General features: G+C 52.2%; 1 protein-coding gene across 2 annotated transcripts in view; it reads left to right on the plus strand.

Annotated features, from left to right (window-relative positions):
• PCSK6 (proprotein convertase subtilisin/kexin type 6) overlaps positions 1–18,436 on the plus strand; it is a 35,874-nt gene that overhangs the window by 7,728 nt on the left and 9,710 nt on the right. For both annotated transcript variants that reach the window (XM_030497571.1, XM_030497570.1), the window contains exons 3-13: positions 2,789–2,899; positions 3,471–3,614; positions 4,155–4,231; positions 4,808–4,896; positions 8,169–8,341; positions 12,037–12,249; positions 13,711–13,811; positions 15,418–15,521; positions 16,001–16,118; positions 17,135–17,323; positions 17,564–17,700. In XM_030497571.1, the coding sequence (XP_030353431.1) occupies positions 2,789–2,899; positions 3,471–3,614; positions 4,155–4,231; positions 4,808–4,896; positions 8,169–8,341; positions 12,037–12,249; positions 13,711–13,811; positions 15,418–15,521; positions 16,001–16,118; positions 17,135–17,323; positions 17,564–17,700 (1,456 nt within the window). The remainder of the gene's footprint in view (positions 1–2,788; positions 2,900–3,470; positions 3,615–4,154; positions 4,232–4,807; positions 4,897–8,168; positions 8,342–12,036; positions 12,250–13,710; positions 13,812–15,417; positions 15,522–16,000; positions 16,119–17,134; positions 17,324–17,563; positions 17,701–18,436) is intronic.

Raw genomic sequence — 18,436 nt, forward strand, 5'->3', positions numbered from 1 at the left:
CTGATATAAGCCAAGTGATGTGGCAGGTGGTGGAAAGGGAGGAGGGATGTAGCTAATCCAGCAGTTTGGGAGGCAGTGGGATGCAAAGTGGGGTCACACCATGCCCTGCCAACCCTCTTAGGGGATCCACTTGCAGCTCTCATCACTGTAAACTCTCCTGGCTGGCTGAGATGCTCCTGTTGGTCCTTGGCTTGAGCTGCAGCATCTCTGCTCCCGTTTCATGGAATGGTTTGGGTTGGAAGGGACCTTAAAGTTCATCCAGTTCCAACCCCCTGCCACGGGCAGGGACACCTTCCACTAGAGCAGGTTGCTCCAAGCCCCTGTGTCCAACCTGGCCTTGAACACTGCCAGGGATGGGGCAGCCACAGCTTCTCTGGGCACCCTGTGCCAGCGCCTCAGCACCCTCACAGGGAAGAACTTCTGCCTGAGAGCTCATCTCAATCTCCCCTCTTAATCCTTCCCTCTTAATCCTCGTTGGAGGATGTCACAGCCTCAGTCCCTGTGCCTCTGGCCACGCACTGTAGCAAAATGAAACCCACTAGGTTATGTCTGCTGTGCTTTATGGCAAACACACGCTGGAGCCATCCCATTTGTCCTGGATCTCTGCTTTTATTCTTGCACATCCACTGGAATAAGCGAAGCTATTACTTTTCTGAGGCTGCAAAAGGAGTTGCATCCTCCCTTGTGCTGGTTATCATGTTTGATGGAGCTACCCTGGAGCTACCTTACCTCAAAGCAAGGGAGGAACATAGAAAGCTGCCCCTCTGTCTCCAGCAAGGCCGAAGGGTTCTGCTCAGTGATACCTGTGCCTCCTTGCAGGGTCTTTTGGTGCCACTCACTGTTGCCTTGTTATTGCTAATAGAGGTTAGAGCAGGGATTTCTGAGCTTTTCCCCACCCTGGACGGGTGATGGAAGCCAATCTGAGCTTCCCAAGCTGGAGGAGCTGTTGCAGGGATGCCTTGGGCTCCTTCCTGCTCACCCTTTGTCTTCACACACCAACCGCATTGATTTAGCAAATCCCCCTTGAAATCAATGCCATTAAAATGCTGATTTCTCTGTGTCCACGCAAGAATTCTCCATTGACTCCTGGCTGGCAGCACTAGGGCCGATCAGGAGCGTATTTAAGATGAAGGTGTCCCCATGAGGCAACACAGCTCCTGGCAAAACCTTGTGAAATCCCATAATCATTCCTGCATCCAGCAAAGCTGCAGGGAAAGGCGATAGCTGCAGCTTAGACAACAAGACCCATGTTACCGCTGCCAAGGAGTGCAGCTTTAAGGAGAAAAGCTGGGTATTTGGGCCATATCCTCTATTTAATGTTTGGGGTTTTTTTTTTAACTAGAGCATGAAGTTGTATTTTTGCTTCCAATGCTTAAATTCATCATTGTAAAGCAAAGCAGCATGCTGTTGTCAGCCAAGGCAGCGTGGAAACTCATTTTTCTATGAAATATATATATGTTTTTTCCTTTCAACAATTTTTTTTTCTTTAAAAATGTATGTTTAAAACCCAAGCTCTAGGCTGGAAGCTGTCAGCTTCCTGATAGGCACAAGCTCCCCATCCACCTCCATCCGAGCAGCAGGCTATAAACCATGCAAGAAGAATGCGGTTCAGCGGATGCTTTTACATAAATGAGCCTAGTGAAAACTTGCATTTTGGATTTTTATTCTTTTCCTTACAAACCCCTACTCACAGGAATAGAAGCGTCCCCACGAGCAGCTCTGCTGTTCCCAAAAGAGACCGAGCTGCCGGGAAGAAAGTATCTGGTGAGGAGGGATGTGCTGCAGAGCCCTCCCGGCTCATTGCCTGGTGCCTTCCTTCTCCCTCCAGCATAAGCATGTGTAAAGATTTGGTCTATAAACTAGTTTTATAACCCGTTTTTGATAAACCTGGCTTTCATCTCCACCCTGAAGGCAGGAGAGCCCTTTTAGTGGGCAATGAAGGGCCTGGAGGGGGGAATGCTCACCAAGGACAGGGTGCAGTTGCTCCTAAACTGGCACCATAGGCAGCTCCCAGCACAGACAAACACTGGTGTTTCCCAATCCTGGCCTTTTCCGGCTCATTTCCCGTTTGATCTCTTTGCGTGTCATGCCCCGCTGCAATGCAAACACATGTCAGAGCGGTCAGCCCCAAGGCCACCTCGCCCTCAACTGGTGCCAGAAATGCCTCTCTGGAGCTGGCCATGTCCCCCGAGACCTGCCATGGTGTGTGGTCATCCCGTGGTTTTGGGAAGCATGTGTTGTGCTTGCGTAAAGCCTCCCAGTTTTATTGCTTTATCAGGAGGAGCTTGAAGGATGAGCAGCCCTGGAGCTGGGTGGTGAAGTGTCAGGGCTGAGCTGCTGCTGGTGCCTCCTGGCCGGGGGGAAGGATCAGTCCCAAACCTAAGCCAAGCACCTGAGTCTTCTCCAGCACTTTGAGTAACCACTGAAGTATGTGGTTTGTCTCCAGTGGGACTTCAGTGTGTGCTTCAGTGCTCTGTTAAGCCGGGGTGGGGGTTCAGGCATGTGCTTGGAGGGGACATTGTTTATGCTCAAGGGTTTTACTGCACTGGGAGAGGAATCTGGTCCCTGGCTCGGAGATCACAAAGGGCAAGTTCAGCCCTGTCCATCTTCCACCCATCCTTTCTCTCCCCAACAGAGCTGCTATCTCTGCAAGCAGCTCTGGCCAAGGAGACAGGGGTTTGCTGGAGCGTGGGGTGATGCTGGGATGGGTCCAGGCTGCGATTCGCACTGCTCCTGCATCCCGTATCCCATTTCAGTGCATGATGCTGACCCACGTCTCTGCTTGCAGGTGGATTGGCTGCAGCAGCAGGAGGTGAAGCGGCGGGTGAAGAGGCAGGTCCGAGGCGAGCCGCATGCCCTGCCCTTCAACGACCCAGTGTGGCCCAACATGTGGTACCTGGTGGGTATCTCCTCACCTCAAAGAACCTACTGCTTTAAGGGGGGGTGTTAATTATTTTAATCAATCTTTAATGAAACACCTTAGTATCAGCAAATGTGCTTGGCAGCGGGGTTTTAAAATGGTAAATTAATACATGGAGGAGCACAGTTTGAAGTGCTTCACCATCATTAGCAGCCCCTTGCTATGGTCTGCACAGCAGAGGCTTGGGAGCCCAAGAGTTGCAATTGTCTATTTGCAATATCATTTTTCTCCTGCCTGCTTCATTGATCTGTATTTGACAGGGAAATTCATTTAAAATAAAGCACAGAACGAAACGAGCACTTCAAAACCAAAGAGCCCACAGTATGCGAAATGGAAGAGGAAAACAGTAATAGGGAGACAGCCTGGATTAACTGCTGCCGGATGGCTTTGATCAGTGGAGTAAAGTTGCCACAAATCTACAAGTTATATGGCAGGGGATGGGATGTAAATATACTTTCTGGTTGATTAAATGGGCTCCCAGCCCGGCTGCTGGCTTAGATGGGCACAAACAGGGTTGCAGCCCTTCTGCAGCTGTGTTTTCCCCCTGTAGCACTGCGGCGATAAAGGCAGTCGCTGCAGGTCGGAGATGAACATCCTGGCAGCCTGGCAGAGGGGCTACACCGGCAAGAACGTGGTGGTCACCATCCTCGATGACGGCATAGAGAGGAACCACCCTGACCTCCTGCAAAACTATGTGAGCTGGGGATGGATGGGCCGGGGGTGCAGTGAACTGATTTATGGAGAATTTCTGTGTGTAAACACAGCTTAAGTCCGTGCACTGGCAGATCAGGAGAAAAGGGATTTTAAAAAATGCACAAGATGTTTTTAAGAAGGAAATGAGGTTTTTGGACAAGAAGGTTTTGGGGAAACTCCCTTTGCAGCTGCCTGGGAAGTGGCCGCCTCCCTCCGGCTCTCCAGGGCAGAGCCAAAAACCTGTGTGAATCTGCTCAGCCCCAGCTCAAATGGCTGTGAGGGGGGTGTAGAGTGATGCTGGACCCAGCAGGGTTTGGGGTTCGGAGAGGCTGCCCTTCAGGTAGTGGGATGTTTCCCCTGAAAAACACGCAGGGCTGCAGCCCAGAGTCATTTATCTGGAGTAACTAAGGGGGAAATGGCATTTTCTGCTCCATTGGCCACCACACTGGCTATGGGTGAAGCAGGACTGTGCTGCTGCTGAGGCCACTTTGTGCCACGCTGTGCTGGTAAGTTGGATCTAATGGTGACAACATGTTTTTAGGACCCTCTTGCAAGCTACGACGTCAATGGGAATGACCACGACCCGACTCCGCGCTACGATGCCAGCAATGAGAATAAGTACGTGATGCTAATTGCCGTGGAACTGGTGTCTGCATGGCCGGGGTGTGCGGGGGTCCCCGGGGTTGGGTGTCCCCCCTGGGGTGTCTTCTAGGTCTGTGGCTTTGCCCCGTCCCCAGGACTGCAGAGGATTGTTATGAGCTTTGCAGTCATTGCATTTAATTCAAATCCAGCCTGTGGCAAACACACTAATTGCTAATGAACCCTTAAGCCACTGAATGACAGCATCAGGGGGGTTCCTCACTACGGCCAGGGATGAAACCACATGAGTTGGGCAGGGAGGCTTAAATGTCAAACCTGGGATGCACTTCTTGGGCTTTAGTTAAAGCGGGATGGGCACCTGGTGGCATGTGTGGAAAGGAAATGGGAATGCAAAGAGCAGATTGCATAAAGCAAACAGCAAATCGCTTTCTGCATTAGTTTCCTCCATCCCTAACCCTTGCTGCGGGTTTTGGATAAGGGCTCTCCAGCTCTTGAGGCACTTTCTTCCACGGCTCTGGCTTTGGGGCCGAATGGGTGGTGTTTGGAGGGATCCTTTGCCATAGGACATCAGCTCACGTGGGTTTCTCTTTGCAGACATGGCACTCGCTGTGCAGGGGAGGTGGCAGCGGCGGCGAACAACTCATACTGCATCGTGGGCATCGCCTACAACGCGCGCATCGGAGGTGAGGCTGGCGCCTGCCTGCAGCTCCCCTGCCCTTCACTGTGCCCCCGAGGGACCACAGCCACTCTGACTGTGCCAGTGGGCTCCTGGGAGGGTGGTGGGATGCTGTTCCCCCATATATCACCAGGAGAGAGCCTTCTCCTTGGTGCCCCAGCTGCAGGGAGCTCCAGGGGTTTGGGGAAGGATGGGTGATATGGGGTGACCTCAGCTTCATGTGTTTTGGGGTGGAAGCCTTCTGCTTGGGCTGCATCCTTGCTGTGAAGATGCATGTGGATCGAGGATGTGGTTGTTTCACCCCACAAGTCCATGGCTGCTCCTGGGGGGGTTGTCTTTGGAGTGGCGTCATTTGCTATTGTTGGTGGTGCTGGTTTAGCTTCAGAGCTGAAATTGGTTGTTTGTGAGGTTAAATGTCTGCAAATGAGCTGCTTAGATGGGGAGGTCTGGGGTGACCCCCAAAATACTCTCATGGGGAAAACACCAAGGAGGTGGGGGGCTGGAGTTGTGCAAAATAGGGGAACCTTTCATGGTCCCTCAAATAACATGATGTGCGGGAGGCAAATGAAGGTTTATCACCAAACTGGATGGTAATTAGCGCCGCAGAGCTCATTTGCATTAGCCCAGCTGGTTTGGAGGCTGGTTTGAGCTGGTACAGCACCCACCAGGGAGATGGGGGTGTCAGGGGTTGGGAGTGCTGCGTCCCACCATGAAGGGGATAAATGCCTGGAGCTGGGTCATCACTGGGGGCTTTAGCCCCATCCCTGGCATGGCTGGAACAGGAGAGGGACTTTTACTGCAACCCCTGCTACCAACCATTTCAATGCTGGGAGAAATCACCATTGGGAGCATGGACCCAAGCGCACATGGAAGGATTCAGGGTTTAATTCCTTCTCTTGGCTTTATTAGGGTTGTGTCTGCACAGGAGCAGTGCCCGCAGGGAGCCCTGCTCCTGGACAAGCACCATCAGTAGTTCCCTGTGCCAGGAAAATCCCCCGAGGGAAGAAATAACCCTGGGGAGGATGATGGGGAAGTAGCAGGGGCTCTAAATGCTGTGGCACATCATCGCATCCCATCCCATTCCATCCTATCTGTACGTGGGATGGCTTCTTGCTTCTTGGAGGCTTCTTGCCTCTAAAAACCATCTCCAAGCACACACTAAGTAGAGCAAGGCAAAGCTCTCTGCAGGGTTTAAGGCAGATCTGTATCCAGCAGGACCAGACCGTTGCCTTCGTGCTTCTTTTCAAGCCCATTTCTCTGCAGCAGCCATGGAGATGAGCGTTACTTGTTGACTTTATAACGACTTATGGGTCTTGTTTTAATTTGCTTCCTTTAACGAGTGCTTGGGGGTGTGCTGGGGAGGTGTTGAGTGAGACAAGGCACATGGCACAGGGCTGTGGGCTTCCCACAATGTGAACAGGCAAAGGGGAAAAATAACGTCTGTAGCCGTATCAAGCTTGGGATCGTGAAGGGAAATACGCTATAGCTGCAGTGAGAGTGATTTTAGATGGATTACGCAAATAAAGCAGCGATTAATGAGCACAACTTGTTGGGGAAGCCTATTTGTCACCCTCTGAGAGCTACCATCTAATTTTACTGGCTGCTCTTCAGCGCTCTTGCGTTGCTTTTCATTTGCTCCAGGCAAAATACATTGCTGCTCAGGAAACAGAAAGGGCCATTCCTCCTCCTCCACATTTCCCCTCTCCTCAAACGCTTGCTTCAGAGGCTGGTATTGCTCCCTGCGTGGCAAAGAGTTCATTTGTTTTGCAGCATCCTTCCCCGCTCCCTCCTGCTCCCCATTATTTAACACTTGGGTTCCAACATCAGGGCTGGTTGCCTATGGGCTGGCTTTGGGTTGACTTTGGGCTGGCTTTGGGTTGCCTTTGGGCTACCTTTGGGTTGACTATCAGTTGACCTTGGGCTGGTTTTGGCTTGACTTTGGGTTGCCTTTGGGCTACCTTTGGGTTGACTACAAATTGACTTCGAGTTGGCTTTGGGCTGTTTTGGGCTGACTTTGAGCTAAATTTGGGTTGACTTCAAGCTAACTTTGGGCTACCTTTGGGCTGACTTTAAACTGACTTTGGGCTGGCTGGTGAATTTAGCGAGCACAAAAGACCATCCTTCAGCTGGGTTTGTTTGCTGTGCTGCAGCCAAGTGTGGCTCAGACACTGGGCTCAGTTTTCGGCCCTTCTCCTCATCTTTTCTTGTTAACATGACAAAGAGAGGAAGATTTTTGGGAACTGCCTGCTCCCTGGTTTTATATTTCTAAGCTTGTTCTTGGCTGGTAGGGGCCAGCATCGGAAAGAGATATTTGAGTTGACTGGTGTCCAGAGCACAGCTGCAGCTGTAATGACATCTGCCTGCATTTGTTTGCTTTAAGAAAAAATACATGTGGAAGGGGAAACGCATTTTTATGAACTGTACTCTCCCTGGCTGGCAAAACACTATGCTGAAACTTCCAGCATCTCCTTTCCTGAAAGGGCTGGGTTTGGGCAGTCCTTTGGGGTACCTGGCACCTTCTGTCTGCTATATGGAGGGGGAAGTCCAGCAGGTAGAGGGTGATGGGGAGCAGAGGGGGTTGTAACCCTCATACTGCAGCAGTTGGGGTGTGCAGCAATCTCCCAGCCAGTCCCACTGTGGCTGGTGGGCTCTGCCTGCGAACTGCCCCAGCTGCTGGTGCTTGCCGGCATTCCCAGCTGGAAGTGAGGTTATCCCAGGTGGCATTGTCGTCCTGCTGTGGGTTGGTGTCCTGGCTCTGATTTTGGCTGTTTAAACCTCAGTCCGGGGCTTCTGTGGGACTTGGGCAGTGATGGGGTTAAGGGATGTTCACAGTCATCCCCACTCGTGGGGAAAGGCTCCATCCCGGTGTGCCCGAAGCTAGGGGGCTCTGAGCATTAGGAAACACTGTTATCTTCCAGGTGGAGAAATGAGTTAGCTCATTAAAAAGGGGAGGGGGAAAAGGTTTTTAGGAGGTGGATTTTGCCGCTGGGGAGTGCGGCACCTTTCCCACCGCCCAATCCCCACTGATGGAGGGGGAGCGGATTTTAACCCTCCCTCCCCATCCCTTGCCATGAAGCCAGCAACATGGAAAACTTTCCAAAATAGCTCCCCAGCATCCCGCTGCCGGGCTCATTAGCGCGCAGGGCCGTGGGTTGAAGCTATTCCAGGCGCGCCTGAGCCGTGCGGTTTCCGCTGCTGTTAACAAAGCCCTTTGATTGCAATCCTCGCACTTTCATCCAAGCCATTAAGCCCTAATGTCTGATGTTTTTGTGCTTTTAGGCATTCGTATGTTAGATGGCGATGTAACAGATGTTGTTGAAGCGAAGTCGCTTGGCATCAGACCCGATTACATTGACATTTACAGCGCGAGCTGGGGGCCAGATGATGATGGGAAGACAGTTGATGGACCTGGTCTATTGGCCAAACAGGCTTTTGAGCATGGCATTAAAAAGGTGTGGATCCCGCAGCGCACAGACGCGCTCGCCCTCCTCCTCCTGCCCCATGGGGAATAACATGTGCTTTGGCCGTGGCTGGCCCGGGATCTGGCGCGGGAATGGGCTTGGCCCCCCTGAGCCGATGCCAGCGCTAGGGCTGGGGTGGGGGGGACGCGAATCATCTCTGATGTTTCCTAGTTTTCCCTGGCTCCGGTGGATTGTGCGGATGAGGGTGGTGATGGCGGGAGGTGCACGGTGATGGCGTGGCCCCCAGTGGGACCCCTCGGCATGGCCAGCCCTAGTGGGAGCATCCGGGCACCGAGCACGGCCCTGGCAGAGCAGGCAGCCCCCAGGCTGAGTTGCGAAGCTCTGCTGGGCTGAGGAACCCAAAGCAGTTCTTGGGGGGGTGACTTTGCACCTCTAAATGTGCCCCTGGGTGCCGGCATGAAGATGCTGGCGTCTCCATCCCCACTCCTTCACCCTCCCCAGGCTGCCTGTATTTGCTCCTGGGGGACTCTGTCAAATTAAGCATTTCCCTGTTTTTCCACATGGAATGAATGGCTGTGTCATGACTGGAGGGACACTTGGGTCCCGCCACAGAGACACAGGAGACATTGAGAGTATTGTCCCTGAAGTCCTTCAGTGAGAGACTTCAGCCATTGTCACATGTGATTGACAATGCTGGGGATGCTCTGGCCTTCCCACACCCCTTCTCTTTTTGGGTGCTTTAAAAAAATGCCCAATATTGGCTAAAATTGGGAATAAGCCCTTTCTTGGCAGCTTGGTGGGCGCCGGGGGTAAGTGTTGAGGCGGCTCAGGGCTCTGCAGTAGGTGTCCCTGGAGATATTGGGGTTCATGCTGGGCTTTGAGTCCTCCAAGGCTTCCCTCCCTGCCTCCCTCCTGCCTCTGCTGCCTCTTCTCGGGCTGGGCGACGCAGCCTGCGTGTTATCTAAAAATAGGGTGGAGTGTTTTTCCCACTATTTACTTGATTTCCTGCCGGGGCGGTGAGCGCCGAGGAGTCCATTGAAGTGCCGGGAGTTCACGCCGTGTAAATACAGGGAAACAAGCTGCTTTTTAAACCTTATTTTTCCATGTGGGAGCAAATGGGCGGCAGCGGGGTCCTTGCCCAGCACGGCCCTGTTGCTTTGGGATGCTTGTTTCTGTCTCCCAAGGGATATCAGACCCTGTTCCCCCCAGTACCACCCATGTTGGTGGTACCCACTAGCCTGTACACACAGCTCTTAGCTGCCAGCTTCTCCTTAAATAATGAGAAAAACTGCAAGCAGATATTTAGCAGCCACCTTTAGCCCAAGCGAACAGCTTTAACCAAGTTATAAATCCTTAAAATTGAGTTTTTAATGGAAACATTAAAATAACCTTTATCTATTAGCAATAGGATTGCGCTGGGGTAATTTATCTTGTTTCTCGCTCTTCCAGCCACACCTTATTAGTTCCTGAGCTAACGAGGGGATATTTATCCTGGGCTCTCCTGGAATGCTGTTGGGCAAGCACCAAAGCCCTGGGCAGTGCTGCAGAAGCAGGGAGATGCTGTGCATCCCGCATCCAACTGGTGTGCTGCTGGGGTGAGCTGGATCATCCCCAGCCTTGGCCAGGGAGGGATTCTATGGTTTAAATGATGCCTGCATCCAGGTTTTATAGTGGCCAGGAGCCATTTACCAGGATCGTGTTGGCTTAGGAAGGTGGCAGATGAAGCAGTTGGGTGTTTGGGGTCTGCTTATGGGAATCTTGATAATTGTTTGTTTGGGAGCAAAGGGAGGGGGTGTTTTTCTCCAATCCAAGGCAGTTGTAATGTGTGGTGAGCTCTTGCTCCACTAGGAAATGCTGTCACTGTTAGGTGTGCGTTGCAGTAGTGTCATTTATGTGCTTGTCCGTGTCCTTGTGCAACCATGCTGGCTCCAAACCCACTTTCCTCCAGTGCAGCCCTGCCTGGGCATCGTGGGGATGTGGGTTTGGACTGGAACTGAGTAGTCTTTCTTGGCACTTGTGGCTGTGGTGCTCTGGGTTTGGGATGTAAGGGAGGTCTGGGCTCCCTGTCTGATCCCAGCTGAAATCATTGCTATGCATCTGCCCACCTTCAGCAATCGGTGCCTGGTTTTATTCCTCCAGTTAGTGATTTAGGAAAGCCTGGGTTGGATGCAGCAGGGGTCGTCCTCAGAGGTGGGTGGGTTTTAGTATTGGAGAGCCGGACAATCACTGCTGTGCCGAGCATGTGGGCTGGGATGCTGCCGGCTCCGAGATCCAGGAAACCCTGGAAAGCGGGCCTGGAGGTGCTAGCAGCAGGCTTGGTGGGCTGGTGAGCTGAGTCGAGCTCTCGGTGACACAGGGCAGGGCAGTAATTCCTGTTGCAATTGCACTTTTCCTTACAGAGCTCAGACAGCTCTATTGACCTTTGGGAGGGAAACACCCTCCCAGTTGGGCTGGGAGGCAGCCCAGATAATGAAAACTTTCATAAAGTAAGGGAAGAGCCTGTGTGTCCAGAGGCACGGTCAGTTCAGAGAGCCTCTGCCCCAGGAGGAGGGTGAGACAGGTAATAAACCATCTCTCTCCCCTCCAGCGCTTAACCCCCCCAGTAAATCCCAGTGGATTCCTGCAGAGCAAAGCTGCTCTTTTCTCTTTCTTTCCCCTTGTTTTTGTGGAGGAAGCCACCTCAGAGCAGTGGGAGGGAGATAAACACCAGATCTGCCCAGGCTAGCGCCGAAATCCCTCCGTGGCAGCCGTAGCTGTGGGGAGGATGGGGCTGCTCCACAACGTGTGCTTCCATCGCCTGCCAAGCCCGGCAGCACCATACCCTCCCCGGAGATCCCTGCCTTACAGGGCACGGAAGCAAAGCAGCCACTTCATTTCCTGTCCCAAACTCCTTTAGGTCACCAAAAATCCTTCCTTGGGACCATGAATCCCCATGGAGCCGGGTTATTCCTCGGTGCCCCGGCACTGGTTTGGATGAAGGGTTGAGTGGGGTTCACCCCAGCACTGTTGGCTTCACATAGGACACCTTGTTGGCAGCATTGCCGGTGCTGCCGGGCGGGATTTTCCCTCGGCTCCAGGGAGGTCTGCATGTATCCTGCCCCCCCCAATTCCCAGTGGGATGCTGCAGCTGTACCCGGTGGGGACAGCTCCATCAGATGTTCCTGCCAAGTGATGGGGAGGGGAGAAAAAGCTGGGATTAAAAAAGAGGAAAACAAAATAAAAGGAACCTGAAAGTTAGGCTGGGGGAAGGTTTCTGGTGGGTTAGATGGGTTCACGAGGGGCTTTGTGGGCTTGGGGCAAGGGAGATGTGGGGTTTAGGGGTATCCCTGTCAGTTCCTTTCACAGGGCTATCCCTGTATCCCAGAAAGCACCGTGCTGGGTGTTACCACCTGGTCCAGAGGATGTTTTCCCTCGGGAAAACCTATAGAAGATGCCAAAATCCCCACCACTAGAGGCTCTCCCATCCTCATAGGGAGTTACTGGCTGTAAAGCTGGGGCTGGCCAAGCCAAGGGGCACATTTGTGGGACCCAATCCAGGGAGCTGAGCACTGGACAGGATGGGACCCATCCTTCCACCCTAACCAAGCCCCATGTTCACACCCCAAAATCAGGCTTACCAACAGCATCCCAGCACTGGAGGGGGCTGCCCCCTCCTCCCTATACCGAGATGTCCTTTCATCCTGCACAAACCCCTCCTCTCACCTCTGTCCCCTCTCTCCTTGCAGGGCCGCAGGGGTTTGGGGTCCATTTTCGTCTGGGCATCGGGGAACGGCGGCAGAGAGGGCGATTACTGCTCCTGTGATGGCTACACCAACAGCATCTACACCATCTCCATCAGCAGCACCACTGAGAACGGCTACAAGCCCTGGTACCTGGAGGAGTGCGCTTCCACCCTCGCCACCACCTACAGCAGCGGGGCTTTCTACGAGAGGAAAATAGTAAGTTTCGTCCCAATGTCAAGCATTCCCTGGATGTTTTCTGCGTGGCTGGGCTGGATGATGGCTCGTTGTAAGAGCCAGGCTTTGCTCTTAGACCTGCAATGGGTTTTGCTTGTGCTTTTTTCATGGTGGCCCGAGAATTGCTCTGGTCCTTGGGAAGAGATCAGAGATGTGGTGTTTTCCCTGGGAAATGGGTGAAAGGGCTGGAGGTTTGTAAAAATACCCGTGCAAATATTTACCTGTTCCCCAAAGTACTTGCTCACTGTCCCTTGCTTTAAATAAAAAAGGGAATTTTGAGGATTTTAGTCTGAGAGAATAAAAAGAGGGAGGATGGAGGCATTTGGCATGGATGTGGAAACCCCAGACAGGGAGCAGAGAACTTTTGGAGCCCAGGAATTCCCTTGAAAGCATGTGCAAGTGTGGATCAGTCTGTTTTCCCTGCTGCCCAGCCTATGTTTGCTCTGTCCCAACACATGCTGTGGTCTCCTCACAGCAAGGGCTTTAGCTACTTACATTCCTGTGCATCATCTGAACCTCGGGCAATAAAACATCACCCACCAGCACAGCACCTTACCCGAGCTGGGGGGGGGAGTTTTCTAACCAAATTAGGGCATTTTGAGTAAAAAAGTGGGGCTTTTTTGCAAGTCGATTGGTTTCTTTGTATTCAGGAGTGATTTATCTGTCCCCTAGAAGATTAATTTCCAGGCAGAAAACAGAATCCAAGGACCATTTTCATGGCACTGAGGAACGTTTGCATGGCTGAGGCCAGCACCAGTTCAGTGTTGCTGGAGCATTGCTGGGCAAAAAAGAACCTTCTAGGGGACACCTTGGGGAGAAGCTGGAAGGCATGTCTTCCCCCTCCAGAAATCACCAGATTAACTCAAAATCCAGGAGCCTTTTAAAAATGTAACTGATGGAGCATCTCTTTGCCCACCTCCTCTCTCCGAGCTTTTGGTACCTGAGCATCACGCTCTGTCCTGAAATGAAAAAGCTGGAAATGGCTTCTTTTCCCCCCTCTTTTTCTTCCCATGCAAATGGAAATCCTTGCAAGATACTTCAGAGCTGGAGCTTTGAAGTAAAGTATTAATAAAGTAATATTAAAGTAATATGGCACATCTCAACATGCATGCATGGGCGCGTACCCATGGCAGCTCCATCACTGCTCCATCCACACCTTTTCCTACACCTGATCCACAGCAAAATTGACATTTTTTTCCCATTTTCCAAATAGTTTTTGTGTTTTTGAGCAAAGGGAAATGTATTCTCATGTGACAAATGTACCGGCAGCCCTACTGGAGGCCTTTGGCCCTTGATGGCATGGGGGCAATGGCAGGGGTTGGGTACCCACAGGCTCAGCTCCCCACTGGCAGCATCCCAAGCAAACCCGGGGTGCTTGATGGGATGTCATCCATGCCAGGAGCATCTTTGGAAGCACGGAGGCTGCAGCTCCTCTCTCCATAGGTCACCACAGACCTCCGGCACCGCTGCACAGATGGCCACACCGGCACCTCCGTGTCTGCGCCCATGGTCGCGGGCATCATCGCACTGGCTTTGGAAGCAAAGTAAGTGTAACCTCACCACTGGCTCATGGGGGAAATGTTTCCACGTTTAGTAACTGATGAGCAAAACCAGAAACAAAAGTTGGGGTTTTAACCTCTGGAGCAACTCAAAATTGCTCCTGATTCAGAGCGATTGCTCTGAATCGCTCCTTTTGGCAAAGTTTGATGCAGTGTTGTTGTTTCGCATCTAATCTTCCTGCAGGTGTTTTATTGAACTAATTCTTCACTTGTTGTTGTGTGTTGAAAATTTGGGGTTGGTGAGACAAGTCAGGCTTTTCATTTGATGCGTTGAAACTGCTGACAGCTTGCTCCAACAGGAGTTTTATAAACACTTCCTGGAAAAAAAATGTCAGAAAACATCAAGGAAATGGAAAATGTCACTAAAAGTGATGGTTTTTAGCAAGTGTTTCATTTCTGGGGGAAAAGGAGTACTTTTGCATCATGTCAAAAATCCACACGGTGTGACTGGCAGTGACACGCTCCCCAGTTCAAATAATCTGCTCTTTGCCTCTTGCCCCCATCCCAGTCCCACCCTGGTGTCATTGTGGTCCCCAAGCCCAGGAACAGGCTCACTCCTTGAGCATCCCCATGTTGCTCCATGGAGCATCTTTATCTTCAATAAAATGAGCTTATTATTATTACTTTTATGGGGTGGAACTAAAAATAAGGCTGTGAATAAGCCCCAGGGCAGCTCTCTGCCATCTAGGGATGGCAATTGCGGCATGTCAGCTCCAGTCTCTCTCCTCTGGTTTAATCCCAGTGCCCAGCTCGGATGAGCATGATTCCAGAGATGCTGTTTCCATTGAAAATATATGATGAGCTTTAGCTGTAATTTTTGGATTGTTTAGCTGAGGCATAAAACGCAAAATTAAGTACTAGAGCTTGGTGCTCAGGCACTGCATTATGACAAGAACGAATAAATTGAGTTTCTTTTCTTAAATGTTGCATGAGAGCAATATAAATCCCAACTCGTGGTGCTGGAGAACTGACTGTGAGAAAAGTGTGGAAAATGCGGCAGCAATATCCCTGGGCTGGGGTCTTGGGGGGGAACACCAAAGCACACACAGTGCTCAGTGTCCACCACCCTGAATGCACAAACCTCACATGAACCCAGCCTAGGAGGGGGGTTGGAAACATTTTGGGGTTCATTTTTCTGTTAAATGAGCAATCTAAGGTTTTTTCCAAGCAATTTTTGCTGTTATTCCTATAACGGGAAAGTTTGCTCAGCATCGTGTATCAGCGAGGTGCTGAGCCTGGTGCCATGCCTTGGGATGTGCTTTGTTCCCAATCTCCTGCAAGAAAACTGGGAAAACCTTCCAGATTTGCTCCGGTTATATCTGAGGGCATGAAAGCTATTTAGCTTTGGCAGGAATCAATCCTGCAATGCCTGTGGGCACATGGCATCCCTCCCTGGATCACCCCATGATGCTGGAGCACCCCAAGCATAGGCCAACCTCCAGGCAGGGCATTGCATTTATATTATCAATTCATGCTCTTTTGGAGCAAGAAAGAAGAGGGGTTTTGCGGGGTTTAACCCAGTGGGGGTCCCTGCTGCTGGTGGGTAGAGGGGGAGCAGCAGAGCTATCCCATGAGCCACGTGTCGTTGCAGCCCCATGCTCACCTGGAGGGATGTCCAGCATCTGCTGGTCAAAACCTCGCGGCCAGTGCATCTGCGAGCGGCCGACTGGAAGACCAACGGCGCAGGGCATAAAGGTGAGGGGCCGTGGTGGGGAGGTGGCACGGTGAGATGGCTGCCCAAGGGAAAGTAAAGGTCCCCAGAGCTTCATTCATGGGAGTGTTCACCCTGGATGACTTCCGTCAGCTGCCTTGGGGGTGCTCCTACCATCAGGCTGTTGAGCAGACAGAGGAAAGGGCAGTAATTCATGGGGTGAGATGCTCGGAAGCCTTACTTGGTGGATGGTTGGAAGCATTGCTTGGTCGAGGTTCTCCTGAGCTGCAGCATTGCCTGCTCCTTTCTGCTCCCAGAAATGGGTTTTCTATGGTGCCAGAGGGGATTTGGGGTATAATTTGGGCAGGGTGATAAGCTCTGTGTGTTTTGGAGTACCTCGTACTCCAATGGGGTCAACTCCACACCTTCCCCAAGGGTTGGAGAATGCTCCGCCAAGCACTGAGGAGGAGCTCCTGATCCCTGCTTGGAAGGCGGTGGGTTTCTGAGTCTTCTCTCTTTCCAGTTAGCCATCTATATGGCTTCGGTTTGGTGGATGCAGACGCTATTGTGGTGGAAGCCAAGAAGTGGAAGGCGGTTCCTCCCCAGCATGTCTGCGTGGGAAGCCTGGACAGGGTGCCCAAGTGAGTGTTGTGGGGTGGGAGCTCTCCCAGGGCACGCAGCCATTTGGAAAGAGCTTTGGTGCTTCTGGCCCTTGAGATGCAAAGGCTCAGCCACTGTCCTGGCATTTGGGAAGGGAAATTGGGAGTTGGGGCAGCCGGGACGAGTCCATGTGCAGGCGACGTGATGTTCATGGGTTTTGCAGTCAGTGACCTGCACCATCCGCTCTGAGGTCTGGTTATTGACCCAGGTCTGTGCCTATGGTTGGATGAGGAGCAGGTCCCACGAGGCTTCTCTGGGATCAGCTTTGACAGTGGGCGATTTATTTTTGCCCTTTTGCATGCTTTTGCTTCCCAGACTGGTGATTAACAGGGAATTTTTGAGGGCTGATGGTGAGAGACCAAAACCAACTTGCCCGCTGGGTCCTACATGAGCTGTGATGTGTTGGTCTCTCCTCCCTCCTCCACCAAATATCTCGTTTTGAGGGAAGACATCAAAAACTAGTGCTTTGTTGCAAGGGTTTGCAGATTTCCAGTGCCTGGGGTCTCTTTGATTTTGGCTTCAGGTTCAAACCAGCTTTGGTTTGTCCTTGCTAGGTTAAAGGGTGGGATCAGGGATGTGACCACACAGACCCTCCTTGTTTACTGCTGCCTGGCTGTGGAGCAAGAGAGTTGTTCCAAAGGAACTGCTTTTCTGGTGAAGACTTGCATATGCAAAGCAGGAATGAATTTGGAGCCAAGTATGTTCGTGAAACTATTTATCTGATACAGACACTAATTACAACCCAGAGAGGAACGCTGCACTGATAATTACAATAAAGAAGCGCCCTTGCAGCCCATAAGGCATAGATCTTAGCAGCAGCTCAAACCCATCTCGTTACCATTGAGCAATTCAGCAAATTCCGTGCTAGCACGCTGTATTGCAATGGAGGATGAGATAATTCTTGCCATGAAGCAGTAGGAGGCTGGGTTCAACTATAACTGGATGTCCACGCTGCTGGGAGCACTGTGGAGCCCATGATGCTGTCCATCCCTGGCAGGTACATCCGAGCAGATCATGTGCTGCGCGCCAGCACCCTCAGCAGTGCCTGTGCTGAGCACCGTGACCAGCACGTGCTCTACTTGGAGCATGTTGTGGTGCGGCTCAGCATCTCGCACCCGCGCCGGGGAGACCTCCAGATCAGCCTCATCTCTCCTGCAGGGACCAGGTCTCAGCTTCTCGCCAGGAGGTAAGAGCAGATGGAGACAGCACGCGTCTGGGCTGGGCAGGATCCTTCTCTAGGGGATTGCTGCACTTTTCCTCAGGCTGTTTGGGAGGGCGGGGGGATGCTCGGGTCTCCGCTGCAGGAAGGCTCCAGGCAAAGGGGGTGCATGCAAGGATCCCTAAAATCCTTCATCCCAATCTACCTTTTCCCATTAAATAAGACATTCAAAGTCACATTTCTTGATGCACAGCATTATCATTGCAGAGTGTTTGACCACTCCAACGAGGGGTTCAAGGGCTGGGAGTTCATGACCGTCCACTGCTGGGGGGAGCGGGCAGCAGGGGAGTGGACCCTGGAGATCCACGACACGCCATCCCAAGTGCGCAACCCCACTGTGCAAGGTAAGGATTCCCCCTTAGCACCCGTGTCCTACAAGGTCCTCCTTGCCCTTAAAGCTCTTTACAGGCTGCTTGGCTTGGTGGTAACTTTTGCTGCGAGACTTATGGCTTTCAGCATACCTGTATTGCCCAAATTCTTCAGAAATGGGAACAAAACTCCATTCCCGAGTGCAGGAAGCTGCTGCACTGGCAGAGCCGGGAGCGGGTTTTCTCTCAGCAGCAACCCAAGAGCCAGGTTTCCAAAATTAAACTGTAATGAGTCAAAACGAGGAAACCCAAGAGCTGTAATTGTTGTTTGTTTGTTTTGCTGCACTGTTGGGACATCTGCCGTGTGGGCTGGTTGTGCAATGGCGCAAGGGGACGATGCCCCTCGGGCTGCGGATGGATGGATGGGCCCATGGACACCCTCCCTGGGCTGCCACTGTGCTGGCAGGGGGTGGTTGGACTCAGCATGTCCCCAGCCCTGCTGTGTCCCCCTCCTTGGCTTGGCTGACTGCTCCCTCACCCCTTCCCGGCAAAGGAGCCGGGCTGGCGGGATCCATTCCCGATGGGAAGGGGCAGCCGCCTTGCCGGCTGGTGGCAGCAGGGCATGAAGCATCGTGCCTGGGGCTGGCGTGTGTTGTGGGGGTGTTAAAATCCACACAGCCATTGATAGGAAGCCAGGGGTATATTAAATCCTCTCCCACACGACTCTCTGGCGGGAGGTGCACGTGGGGGCTCATTGTGCAGAGAGTGTTTG

This window comes from Strigops habroptila, chromosome 9, assembly GCF_004027225.2.
Source record: "Strigops habroptila isolate Jane chromosome 9, bStrHab1.2.pri, whole genome shotgun sequence".
NCBI classification, from domain to species: domain Eukaryota; kingdom Metazoa; phylum Chordata; class Aves; order Psittaciformes; family Psittacidae; genus Strigops; species Strigops habroptila.